The 12,420-nt window shown below is 49.5% G+C and overlaps 9 protein-coding genes across 9 annotated transcripts; 6 read left to right on the top strand and 3 right to left on the bottom strand.

Moving 5' to 3' along the window:
- Positions 1-18: 18 nt before the first annotated feature.
- HPODL_01678 (uncharacterized protein) lies at positions 19-2,538 on the bottom strand (the record flags this gene model as incomplete). Its single annotated transcript, XM_014078193.1, has 1 exon — positions 19-2,538. One exon carries the CDS (start codon positions 2,536-2,538, stop codon positions 19-21), a length of 2,520 nt encoding a protein of 839 aa, XP_013933668.1.
- A 273-nt stretch (positions 2,539-2,811) lies between these two features.
- On the top strand, positions 2,812-3,507 carry HPODL_01677 (nad(+) salvage pathway protein; the record flags this gene model as incomplete). The annotated part of the gene is made up of 1 exon (XM_014078192.1): positions 2,812-3,507. One exon carries the CDS (start codon positions 2,812-2,814, stop codon positions 3,505-3,507), a length of 696 nt encoding a protein of 231 aa, XP_013933667.1.
- Positions 3,508-3,594: 87 nt separating this feature from the next.
- HPODL_01676 (uncharacterized protein) lies at positions 3,595-4,089 on the top strand (the record flags this gene model as incomplete). Its single annotated transcript, XM_014078191.1, has 1 exon — positions 3,595-4,089. The coding sequence occupies one exon, from the start codon at positions 3,595-3,597 to the stop codon at positions 4,087-4,089; it is 495 nt and encodes a 164-aa protein (XP_013933666.1).
- Positions 4,090-4,215: 126 nt separating this feature from the next.
- HPODL_01675 (uncharacterized protein) lies at positions 4,216-5,490 on the top strand (the record flags this gene model as incomplete). Its single annotated transcript, XM_014078190.1, has 1 exon — positions 4,216-5,490. One exon carries the CDS (start codon positions 4,216-4,218, stop codon positions 5,488-5,490), a length of 1,275 nt encoding a protein of 424 aa, XP_013933665.1.
- A 14-nt stretch (positions 5,491-5,504) lies between these two features.
- Positions 5,505-6,989, bottom strand: HPODL_01674 (uncharacterized protein; the record flags this gene model as incomplete). Its single annotated transcript, XM_014078189.1, has 1 exon — positions 5,505-6,989. The coding sequence occupies one exon, from the start codon at positions 6,987-6,989 to the stop codon at positions 5,505-5,507; it is 1,485 nt and encodes a 494-aa protein (XP_013933664.1).
- Positions 6,990-7,166: 177 nt separating this feature from the next.
- HPODL_01673 (Glycolipid 2-alpha-mannosyltransferase) lies at positions 7,167-8,792 on the top strand (the record flags this gene model as incomplete). The annotated part of the gene is made up of 1 exon (XM_014078188.1): positions 7,167-8,792. The coding sequence occupies one exon, from the start codon at positions 7,167-7,169 to the stop codon at positions 8,790-8,792; it is 1,626 nt and encodes a 541-aa protein (XP_013933663.1).
- Positions 8,793-9,274: 482 nt separating this feature from the next.
- HPODL_01672 (Zinc finger protein) lies at positions 9,275-9,904 on the top strand (the record flags this gene model as incomplete). The annotated part of the gene is made up of 1 exon (XM_014078187.1): positions 9,275-9,904. The coding sequence occupies one exon, from the start codon at positions 9,275-9,277 to the stop codon at positions 9,902-9,904; it is 630 nt and encodes a 209-aa protein (XP_013933662.1).
- A 265-nt stretch (positions 9,905-10,169) lies between these two features.
- Positions 10,170-11,591, top strand: HPODL_01671 (uncharacterized protein; the record flags this gene model as incomplete). The annotated part of the gene is made up of 1 exon (XM_014078186.1): positions 10,170-11,591. One exon carries the CDS (start codon positions 10,170-10,172, stop codon positions 11,589-11,591), a length of 1,422 nt encoding a protein of 473 aa, XP_013933661.1.
- Positions 11,592-11,624: 33 nt separating this feature from the next.
- On the bottom strand, positions 11,625-12,059 carry HPODL_01670 (uncharacterized protein; the record flags this gene model as incomplete). The annotated part of the gene is made up of 1 exon (XM_014078185.1): positions 11,625-12,059. The coding sequence occupies one exon, from the start codon at positions 12,057-12,059 to the stop codon at positions 11,625-11,627; it is 435 nt and encodes a 144-aa protein (XP_013933660.1).
- Between the last annotated feature and the right edge of the window lie 361 nt (positions 12,060-12,420).

Raw genomic sequence — 12,420 nt, 5'->3', positions numbered from 1 at the left:
TAATGATAACATGCGAATTTAAACAGCTTGGCGCTCCTCCGGCTTTGACTCCAAATATAGAAGAAAATGCCGTAAATCCAGCTCAACAGTGCCCTTCGGAATCTTAGAGGGCTTGATTGGAGAAGGATGGATTTTCATGAAATCGAGTAATTGTCTGAACGAGCTAGAGCGTGCATCATCAAAAAGCTCCACAAATTGTCTCACAAGATTGCACAAAACATCGCTCTGGTGAATGATGCTTGTGATGTACTGAATCTTTGGCTTGTTAGACGAGTTTTCAAAGCCAACCAGGTTTGACAGCATCTTTGAAGCAATAGGTATCAAGGTTAAGTCAGTAAGCAAAACCGTCTTCATCATCTTGAACAGACTAAAAAGCCCAAACTCCTTGTAAACAAGTAAGTAACTAAGAAGCGAGTCAAGCTGATAGTGGTACAAAATGTTGCAAAACGGTCTGTCGTATAAAGACGAAGAGTCCACCAATTCTGGGAACCTGCCAAAATTGCCGCAGACTTTCAAGCTGCCGAGCGTAGCTGCCAGGTTCAGATCAACAGACTTGTTTAGTATCTTGTAATCCAACCCATGCTGTGACTTGAACAGAGCCAGTTGCGTAAACGTTTTTTGCTTGAACTTGTTCATCGTGTCGTCTTTGACAGCAGATTTTTGTTCCGTTGAGAATTTCATCAAGCCAAGTTCATCATTGAACTCTCTCAAAAAATTGTAAACTTTAGACTTCACAATAGCACACAAAAGAACACAGTCCTGCAACACCCTAGTGCCCTTAACTCTGTGGTGAGTGCCAGACTGAAGTGAATTGAAGGCTGATTTTGTTTGTGCCCGAACTTTTTTCAGCGAATCGTCACCCATGTTGAGATTGTTCTCAAAAATGAAATTGGATTTTCCTAACGGAGGAATGTACTCAAATCCAAATGGGTGCTTGAGCAGCTCTGGAATTTTTGCAGATTGACCAACTAAACCAAAAAGCTCCTTGTTCAAGCTTGATGAAAGAACAAACTGGACAGTCTCCAACAGTGCGTGAATTGATAATCTGCTTCCCATGTCGTTTAACAGCGCAGAAATCTTCAAGAAGGATTCGAAAGAATTCAGATTGTAGTCGATGTTCTTCAAGCTGACTTTCAGATAGCTTAGCAAGTTCAACTCCTTTGGGTAATCAAGCTTAAAGTTTTGGTCCACAATCTCAAACAACATCTTTATGGTAGTCTCTGTGACTTCGTACGTGTAAGAGTCATTTGTGATGCCCAAACTTTCCTTGTAATTGGAGTTATTAATGTTCAAAAGGATCACGAGCAAAGCGTGATCATCGATATTAATTAGCGGAACATTGGTGATAATAAACTCGCTAATATTTGCCAGCAAATAGTAGCTCACCTTTTGCAAATTAGTGACGCTCTTTGATTGCAAGTCGACGATCTTGTGTAAGGTCTTCAACAGCGCTGGCCTGTGCAAAGAGTACAATGAGACTATCTCACTGTTTATGCCATTTTCCAGATAGAGCTTCAACACCTCGTTGAGCTTCCCAAAAGACATGTCAGGTTTGGCACAAAGATGATGCATTTTCAGTAATGCATCGACACTTTGAGTAGCAACCCGCTGATAGTTGGGAGGAAATAAAATGCCAAACAGTGTGCGCGAGTCTTTGTCTTCGCACAGCGAGCTTTGCGCTAAAGTTTCACAACGATTGAAGTTTTCAAAAAGAGAGTGTAGGCCTCCGCTGGCCGTTAAGGGAGTTTGCGACTCTCCTGCAAATATGTGCGTGAACATGGTGTAAGTGTCTTTTTGAGTAAACGAAGACAAGAGCGCATCAAACATATGTTTGTTCATTAGATGCATAGCAATGAAAAGGGTGAAGTGTTGCTTGATCATCTCTTGCTCTGCATAGTTGTAATTTGGAGCCAGAACAAGAGTTTTCAAAATCGGTTTGACAAGGTTGTACTGTTCAAGGCTCAGCAAAGAGCCAAAGTTCTTGAACCCAAAATTTGGGTGGGTTTGTTCTAGCTGGAAGTGATACTTGAACAAGCCCATAGCAGCCAATGAAATAGTGGCAGCTTTTTGGAAGGAAAGCTCACTCATTTGACTAGTCAGCACACTGTTGAGCTCTTTGGTCAATTTGATGATGGTCAACACCGTGACAAATTCCAACTGCAACTTGTCTTTGGTTTCTGGGTCTGCGTCCGTAAGCCTTTTGGCTAGATTTTCAATATCGATTTTTGTGCGGCTTTCTTGCACCAACGCCTGTAGAGTCTCCAGAACACCTGTTGAGCCCTGTTGATCTTTGATCAGAGCCGAATTGAACACGTCCTCGAGTGTGTAAAGTTCTGAAAGGTCCGGATCACTCTCGTGCTCGTCGTCAGGGCCGACCCTGTGCTCTGGAGACAATCTCCTATTTGCTGATCCCGAGTCGGACGAGAACTCGGACGACGAGATCGAGCTGGCGTTTGATCCAAGCTCCAGGTTGAGGTCTGCTGATAGCGGAGACTCGTCCGTGCATGCATCGTGAATGAAATCAGGCGTCAGGTTCATTTATGCGGCAAACGTGTAATCTCTCCCCCTATGTCGATGCTGTGTCTTGTTTACAGAGTGCTGGTCAATAACCTCCAAGTACCACAGAGTTGCTCTTGGTATACTTTAGGGCTTGGTATGAGTGGCAAGTTAGTCAAATGTTCTCAAATATAGATCGAAAACGAGTTTCGTGGTATTTAAGTGAATCAAGATTTAAAAAAGGCCCAGCAGTTCTATAAAAAGTCAGTCCCACACAGAAAAAATTTACCCCGTATAATTGATTATTTTTTCTACATGTCACAAACAAAATCAGCTTTAATTGTCGTTGATCTCCAAGAAGATTTTCTTCCTCCGACCGGAGCATTGGCCGTGCCTCAGGGAAGGGAGGTGATTGACCCGATCTTACAGTTATTGGACCTTGATAAGTACAATTGGAAGACGATCATTGCCACTTTGGATTGGCACCCATCAGACCACACGTCCTTTGCCAAAAATCACGGTCAGGAGCCTTACACCACGAAACAGTTCAAACACCCCCACAATGGGACCATCAAGGAGCAGGTGCTATGGCCAGTCCACTGTGTGCAGCACAGCAAGGGCGCCGAGCTTGCAAAGGAGTTTAAACCTGTTCTGGAGGATCTGCTACAAAAACAGCAGGTTCCTACTTACACCGTGAAAAAGGGATATTTGCAGGATCGGGAGTACTACTCTTGTTTCCAGGACACCTGGGGGCTGCACCACACGGAGTGCGAGAAGATCCTACGTGAAAACGGAATAACACATGTTTTCACTGTTGGTCTGGCCTACGATTACTGCGTCCTCAACTCGTCTGTGGATGCTGCAGACCTTGGCTTCCAAACATTTGTTTTGAAAGACTGTTCGCGCGCTGTCGATCCGTCCGCCAATGATAAGACCGAAAGTGTGTATCGCGAGCACGGAGTGAAAATCATTAATCTCCAAGATGCTGCTCTCGCACAGGTTACTAAATGATTAATCACGTTACTCTGGCTACATGATTGATTATCAAATAATTTATGGCCAAAAAATTTAAATCGATTTAAATAATAATTAATTGTTATGCTAGGACTTCCGAAACTCAGTGCGGGAGGCGTGGGAAGCAAGAAGGAGGGCAAGTCTGAGACCGCCTCCGACGCTGTTACAAAGTACAACGAGAGACGTTTCCGACAGGCGGCGCTTTTCTATGGATGTGCTGTGATGACGTATATTGCGTCCAAGATCGCCTATCGGGGTGTTATTGCCAGACGATACAACCCGACGTTCTACCAGCACAACCATGTTCCTCCTAAATTTTCGTTTTACCGAGATGCTGCCAGCGCGGTCGCACATGCTTCGCTGCTCGCTGTTTCGTCGATGGCGATGTTCGTTACAGGAGGTTTCTGGTACTACGATATCTCAGGCCCCCGCGAGTTTGGCCAGCGGATGAAGCTGCTGCTGGGCGGAGCAGAGGCAGAGAAGGAGCTTGCCCGGATGCCTGTTGACCAGGAAACCAACGACATCCAGAGCATGTTGACGAGCTTGCTCAACGGCGACGACAAGGCCGCCAAAAACTAGACGGCTTGTATATAGTGTTGAAACGCTTTAATGACTACTTAAGAGCAAAATGCCATTCTGGAGAGCTCGCTTAGTGCAGTTAAACTCTTGGCAGAACATCTTTGCACATATTTTTTCTACTCTTCCATGGTCTCGGAAACCACCCCTCTTCAGAGACCCGATGACTACGAAGACGAGGAGTTCAGTCCATTTGAACGGCTTATGATCCGCATTGGATCTTCCAGACGGCTGCTTTGGGGGCTCGGACTAATAATCGGATTGCCAATTGTATATTTTCTGATGGTCTTCTTGCCTAGTCTGGCACCCCCGTCCGCAGACGTCCCGGACTTGATCAAAGTTGCAAAACTGCCCGTCTATCTACACCCCCTGATACCTCCAGAGAATCTTGAAATGGCGGATCATGAGATAATTAACGACAACTACAACGATCCCGAGTCACCTATTAAAAACGTGCCCAATTTCGAGAAATGGAACCTGCTGGACAAGGATACCAAATTATTTAGGAGACATTTTCGGAAGCTGAAGGCTGCAGCTTGCCAAAGGCCCGCTAAACGACTTATTCTTATTGGAGACGTTCACGGCTCGCTGCTTGAGCTGCAGAAACTCCTAAAACACGTCAAATTTGACGGCGGACGCTACGATCACGTTGTTTTGCTTGGCGATTTCCTGGCCAAAGGCAAGAACTCGCTCGGGGTGCTCGAATACGCCATCCAGAACCGCATCGACTGCATTTTGGGCAACCACGAATGGGAGATTCTGAAACGGTATGTGCAGTACCACGGTCTTCCGGGCGTCGGCTTTAACGAGTCGAAAAACGAGTTAAGAGCAGCAGAACAGTACGACTTGGACGAGCAGATGCGGATTGCAAAACGGCTCATGCCTGAACACATTGACTATATTTCCAAGTGTTCGCTAATTAAGGAGCTGGGCCCTGTTCCGAGAATGACGAACAAAAAACGGACGAAATATGCCTCCACTCCGGCAAGCGGAGTCGCTGTCCACGGCGGACTGGTATGGAGCGTCGAAACCCTGCAAGATCAGGATCCAGAGGCGATCCTGACTATCCGCAATCTGCTGCCTCCAGACTACACCATTCCGACCGAAGATCGTCACGAGGTGGTCGACGGCGAGAAATCCAAGCCATGGACACGGTTCTGGACACGGCGCCAGCTTGAAGTGGCTGCAAACGCGAGTGAGGACGCGTTGACCGCCGGCACAAAAGTGTACTACGGGCACGATGCCAAAAGAGGCGTGTGTTTCCGCGAGTTCAGCACGGGGCTGGACTCTGGGTGTGTCTACGGCGCCCAGCTCAGTGCGGAAATAATCTGGAGCGAGGTGGTGAGTACGAAGAACGAAGATCGCATAGTTTACAGAAATTTGTTCACTCAGGTCAATTGCTGAGGTCAATTAATGGACTATAGTTCGATATCGTACTTATCAACCAGCTGGACGAGCGCGGCCAATACGTCTTTCTGGCTGGCAGAGTCGTACACTTTGAGGAATGGTCTGATCATGGCAGCCGTGGGCTTGATTGAATGTTGGAGCGTGACGCGGTCAAGATGCACGAAATTGGACACCAGATAGTCCAGAATGATGGTCTGGGTTTCAGAAAGAGTGTCATGCGGTTCGAGCGTCGGGTTGATTTCGTACACATGGCACGTTTGAACGAGGATGAAGAGGGCGAGCTTGGTTTCGCCGGCCTTGATGAGAGCGCCTATAAACGATTCTATAAGCTGTGAGTCAAGGTTGAGTCGTAAGTCGTGAATCGTGAAAAATATGGTATTGAGCACGCTATTGAGGTCACCTTTGCTGCCGTAGTGCTCTAGCAGATGGACCACCGTGGTTCTGTCGGGGCTGATGTTTGCTCTGTTCATTTGTGTCAGAAGTGTTTGTGGGTCCACGATTGGAAGCAGCAAATTAAAATGCGAGACATGTAATTTATATGGGTAGAGGGAAAGGAAGTCGAGGACATTATTGCCTTCAGAACAGGCCAACTTGAGTCTTATCCAGTTGTGCGTTTCAATTTCTGTGAGTGGGATGCGGCTGGTAACCATTTCTGAGTAGAACAAACGGATCCACTGTCGTGTTTCCGGAACCAGTTCCGTGATGTCTTGGGCCAGAGTCTGATTAATGGTGGCAGCGAGCAGTTCGAAATCTTCCCGGCCGATGTGGCTGTATTTTGGCAGGGGAAGAGACTCGTACCAATTTTGGATCGCTTCGATGGGGCCGTTTTTTCCTCGTATGTTGTCGGGCAAAGGGTGCGTGCTGCTCTCTTTTAATAGAGCTGCTCTGGCTGCCGTGATTTGTGCATGGTCGGTGATCTGGTTCAGCAGCAGGGTACGCTCGCTAAAACGCTGCAATTGCGAGTCGTCAAGGTTCAGCTTTTTGTACCTGCGCAAAGCATTTCCATATTCGGTTATTTCTTGCTGGTAGAAGCTAGCTCTATTGGGCTTTATGTTCTGGAAATATGCATCGTCAAAGTGCTGGAAGTAGTCGTGCAGCTGCTTCACTCGGATCTCGTTCTGCGGCTGCGTGTGCGGACCAAGTAGTTTGTCCAGCCACGTAGGGCCTGTCTCTGCAGTGGGCTCAGATCTGGCGATCCAGTCGGGTTTCTGCAACGGTCGCAAATTTTCGGACCAATACTGTTTGGCCTCGGCGGTGAAATTACCCCAGTCACCATCGAAACTATCGAAGTCAGCGTCTCCAAAACCATTCTTGTCGAGATGGTGGCCATTATAGGACCGTCGGGCCGAACGTTGTTTGCGCAATAGCGTCTGTTGTTTGGTCCATTCTGGGTTCACAGGAAAGTCAGCACTATCAGAAAAGTTGCGTCGCAGGCTAGAGAGCCGACTGGGTCGCCAGGTCAGCCGCAAACTCTTCTTGACGATGCTAATCATCATCTGTAAAGAAATATTTCTGAAAAATATTTCGACCCGCGCCGCCAGTGAAACAACTGAAAAAAACTAAACAAGGTGAATGAGATTGCAGCAATGAAACTATACGAGTTGCAGCGCAAAGCGCTGTCGTTGCTGAATCACCGATTCAGGGTATACAGACGAGTAATAATACGGACATGGATGCTTTTAATTCTGGTGCTGGCCGCGGCAAGCCTCGGTGTTCGCGTTTTCTTTCATCACTCTCTAGACTTAGCCGGTCTGGTGCAGATGGAGTTTGAAGACAGATTTTCCAAACAAGCCTTGCAAAAAGTGCCCATGTCGGAACGGCCCATAATATCAGCCAAGGACGCGGTATTTGAGAGCGGGTGCAGGGACCCTCTTATCGAGGCGAAAAACCCCCGTATGAACGCCGCGTTTGTTGTTCTCGCGCGCAACTCTGAGATTGATGGCGTCGTGTCGTCGATGAGGTCGCTGGAACGCCACTTCAACCAATGGTTCAACTATCCGTGGATTTTTCTCAATAACGAACGTTTTAGTCAGGAGTTCAAGAAGAAAGTAGCACAAGTGAGCAGCGGGCCTGTGCGCTTCGGCACAGTGCCGGCGGCGAGGTGGAATTTTGAGGAGCAGCAGACAAATCCTGTGCTGTTCAAGGAGGCTATCGAGTCGCAGGGAGACCGTGAGATAATGTACGGCAACACTGCCAGCTATCATAATATGTGCCGTTTTTATTCCGGCTACTTTTTCAAACACCCCCTCGTGCGGAAACTGGACTGGTATTGGCGCGTGGAGCCGGATGTAGACTTCTACTGCGACTTGACATATGACCCGTTTCTGGAGATGCAAATGCGGGGCAAGAAATACGGGTTCACGGTGGCAATTAAAGAGCTGGTCAACACGGTGCCAAATCTGTTCCGCTACACGAACGCGTTTATCAAAAAGCACGACGTGCCGCTGTCAGACGCATGGGATTTTTTTGTCGACCGGTTCGACGTGTACAAGGGCCAGAACAGTGAGCACTACAAGAGCACCACTAATAGACGCGATTTTTGGAAAAAGCTCGAGGAGCGGGTTCCAATGTACCACGCGTTGCAGACAGCGGGTGAGGACGCGGCCCGGCTGGACCAGCACTCGCTTAATAGGCTCGTGGATCATAGCAACAAGCGCGGGCTGCACATGGTCAACAAGGACCAGTTCGACGGGACAGAGTACAATATGTGCCATTTCTGGTCAAACTTTGAGATCGCGCGCACAGACCTGTTCACATCGGAGCTGTACCAGCAGTACTTTGACTATTTGGAGTCGTCGCAGGGGTTTTTCATCGAACGGTGGGGAGACGCTCCGGTGCACTCTCTTGGAGCAGGAATGTTTCTCAATTTGTCGGAAATTCACTATTTTAGAGATATCGGCTACAAACACTCGACTTTAGGCCACTGTCCGAAAAACTCGCCGCGCCAGCTGCCGTACAAGCCGGGCCCGCGATACAAAAACGTTTACCACGAAAACGATGAACGCAACCTGGCAAAATATGACAGGCCGGTGTCAGATGGCGGTGTCGGGGTGGGTTGTCGGTGTAAGTGTCCTGCAGATCATGCCGAGATCGAAAATTCCGGGGGATCGTGCGTGGCACTGTGGGCGAAGTTGACTGCCGACGAGTGGGAGCCCAATGCGACCCTGGATCTGGACGCGATAGAGGCTCGCGCTCTGGAGATGTACGAACAGTATTTGGAGCAGCACGACAACGACGGGTCCAAGTGGAAGCTGAGCACTGCCGATTGCGGGGAGCTAGAGAAGCTGGGCTCGCTCTGAGCACCCGCGGGTATTCTGTAGGGCTGTACGATAATTGCAAATTTAGCAGATAGGATTTTGCGGCATTGAATAAACTAGCTTCAAAGTGCCGCATGCGATAACGCATACATAAAATCGTTCGATATTCACAGTGCAGAGCATGGGAGCCACCAATCGAGCCCACTCTTTGAAATGCCAAGATTGTCTGCAAGTGATGACGGGCCGGACCTCGCGAAGAATGCAACCGTTATGGAGCGAAGAAAAAATCAAGTTTGAAAGAAGCCGCGGTTAGAGTTTTAAAGTTTTCCATGCATCAAAAACTTAAGACGTTGTACCTCGCATTGTCTCTCGGAGTGGAAATTATTCGGTCACATTTGCTTCTTTATTGTTGCAACAATATACGCACCATCGCTTACTTCTTCCCAGGATTGGCACTGTATATATACACAGCTTGCCCTTCCCACGATATGCTGTCCTAATCTTTAGTGAGTATACTGCTGGACATGGACCAATCACATCTGTCCTCCAACCTAATCCGCTCGCCCTACCAGTCCTCGGAAAACCTCTCGTCGCCGCCAAGTCAGGACCAGGGCACCGAACAAAACCGCGAGACAGGTCCCGTAACGCATATGCCCCAAATATGGCAGTTTTATGACAACTACACCACAGACATGATTTTGGGCGACTACGACCCGTCGGCCGGCACGTACCTCGCTTCTTCTCAGCAAGCCCAACCACAGTACGTCACCAGCTCGCCCACAACGAAAAACATGTACTCCACCGAGCATCGAATTTCTATACACAATATTCCTTCACCAGAGGGAGAAAAGCAGCCTACATTTCCCGGCACCGACCCGACAGCATTGAAAAAATTTAGATGCAGCCAATGCACAAGCTCTTTCACGCGGAGAAGCAGGCTCAAAGAGCACTGTCGTAAAGTTCACGAGGGTGAAAAGCTGGTATTCAGATGTGACCACTGCGACAAGGTGATGAGCTCACGCGAAAACCTCAACAGACACATGATTGGTCACACCGACAAGTACCGCTGTGCGTACTGCGGCAAACGCCACGACAGATCCGACAGATACCAGCGCCACATACAGAAATGTTCCGCCAAACACAATAGTACTTGACTCTCGGCCCAGGAGGCTGTGTAGGACGGCCACACAGCCTGCCGCATCAGCTGCGTATCGCAGAGGCATCGCGCCAAACAATTGCGCTCCTAGCAATGGGGCCCGGTCACGTGACCTGATAGGACGCATGGTGTATGCGCGCACACGCGCATTTGGCTGCGTGCGCGCTCTCACACCCTGCCGAGGTTCCAAAAAAAAATAGTTCGCCCGAACTGGTACAGGCCAGATTAGCACCAGAATCCCGTTTGGTAGATGGCCACACGTGATGAACGCCGCCACCCGTACTCACCCAGAGTACCACGAACAAGGCGGCCTGCCGCCCACGATGCTCCATGTCGCGCCTACGGCCTTTGTTGACGCGTACGACGACAACATGTCCACCATCCAGCGTGCCGGACTTCGCCAGACATCGCTTTCTGCACACATCCAACAGCAGCAAAAAAAGAAGCACCGGCCGAAAACCATGTTGCTTGGCGATATGAACGCGTCGGGCAGCTCTTCCACGACTGCTATGACTCCTCCGTTTGCTCCTGGGATGGGTAATTACGGATCGCGAGTCCAGTCTATGGCGAGTGTCGGAAGCGCGTCAAACTCGTCCCTGCCGTACGGATACCACGATTTCCACCAGCCGGGCAGCCCGTACGGCGGCTCTCAGCATTCTCTGCCGGCGAATCGGTCGCCCACGTTTTCTGGTTCGCCGGCCACATTTAATCCTGAATACAACAAGTATGCTCCTTCGCCCGGCGCCGGGCCCGCTGCTGCGCAGTATATGCCCAATAGGATCATCACGCCTGGTCTGCGGAAAGTGTCGCCAGCCACGCCGCCGGCCAATTCGGCGAACCACGCCGCGCGCATGTCCATTAGTTCGGCCCTTTCGTTTATCGGATATTCACCCAAAAAGGAGAATGGCGTGTTCACGCCGGACACGTCGACTGGGAAGGCGCTGGACGACGGCTTTCCAGACACAATCGACGATGACGCGCCGCCGCTGAGCGAGCAGGTGACTCAACTCAGACAGCAGGTCGAAGAGCTGGAGCTGGAGAAGGTGCGCCTAGAAAAGGAGAAGTCCAACGAGCAGGAAAAATCCGGCCTGCTCGAGCAGCGTGTTGGGCGTATGAGCGAGAGCTACGAGTTGCTCCGCAGCGAAAACGAGGCATTAAAGAAGCAACTGGAGGCCCAAAATAAAAGTTTTGAGAGCAGCCACGAGGAGACCAGAAAGCTGCAGGAAAAGTTGGATTCTGCAAACCAGGAGATCACGTCGCTGACTGCCGTGGTCGAGTCAGTTGTGGGGGCCCTTCCAGAGCATATTAAGAGCAAAGACCGGTTCATGGACTTTGCCTCGAAAACGAAACTAGACTTGCGGTTCAAAGACCAAGTGGACACCACGGCAGCCGCTTTCAAGCAGGAACAGGGCCTGATCGACACGGACGACAAAGTGCTGGACATGTTCCGTGGGGAGGTCAAGGCGCTGAGCGAGAAAGTGGCCCAGTTGGAGAAGCGCAAGACAGAAACAGAAAAGATTCTTAAACACCACATATATACGGGGAACCAGACTATCAAGCAACTGGCCCAACGAAACCGCGCCGTTTCGAGCCCGGCAGGACCGAAAAAAGTGCTCAAGATCATCGATATCGTGCAGCCGACGCTCAGCGTGGCGGAGATGAAAAGAGGCCAGAATAAAAAATGACAAAATGTTATTGACCGTTATAAACGTACGCAGCTACACTCCGTCGTCGGGTCTTTGTTGTTCGCGCTCAATTTTGGAGCCCTTATCTTGCAGACTATCATAGCCCTTGAAGTTCTCTTTCACTTCCCGCTTGACGTTATCTTTGTTGGACTGGAGGGTCTCCTTCAGCTCGGCAGCTTCCTGCGAAGCATCCTGTTTTGCCTGGGATGCTTTCTCGGACGCCTTCTGCGATAGGTCGTCTTTTTTGTCTGCAACCTTGTCTTTGACGGTGGAGACCTCCTCCTTGACTGTCTCGGCCACATCTTCGGCCTTGTCAAGTCCTGAGGCGAGAGTCTTTCCAACCTTGAGATTGATGTCTTTGAGCACTTCCTTGGTGCTGTCAACGACTCCGCCGCGATAACGCTGCTGGATCATCAATGTGTTTGCAGGGCGGACGGTTCTGACGGTTCTTAATGCGGTTCTGTACATGACGATACTATACAGAGACAGTGGGGAAGGCCGAGGTTTATATACCCGGCTAAAATTGCTGCGAGCAATCGACCGCAAATTCGGTTGCGCGAGAGCAATTATATGACGACATTGTTTACCAACGTGGGCAATCTGATTCGCAGCGCGAGAATTCGGCCACTTTCGATCGATCTGGGTCGCCACAGGTCCCGCTGAGGCGGACATGCCTGCCGTGGCGAGGTGCCGTCGATCGACCGGACACGGCGACTGTCGCAGCCGGTTTCAGATCCCCACCTGTACCATACTTCAGCATAATTCAATACAATTCAAAACACAAATTCATACACAAATCGGCTGATATGGTCCCCTCAGCGTAGTTGGT

This window comes from Ogataea parapolymorpha, chromosome VI, assembly GCF_000187245.1.
Source record: "Ogataea parapolymorpha DL-1 chromosome VI, whole genome shotgun sequence".
NCBI classification, from domain to species: Eukaryota; Fungi; Ascomycota; class Pichiomycetes; order Pichiales; family Pichiaceae; genus Ogataea; species Ogataea parapolymorpha.
This window is presented reverse-complemented; position numbering and strand designations above follow the sequence as displayed.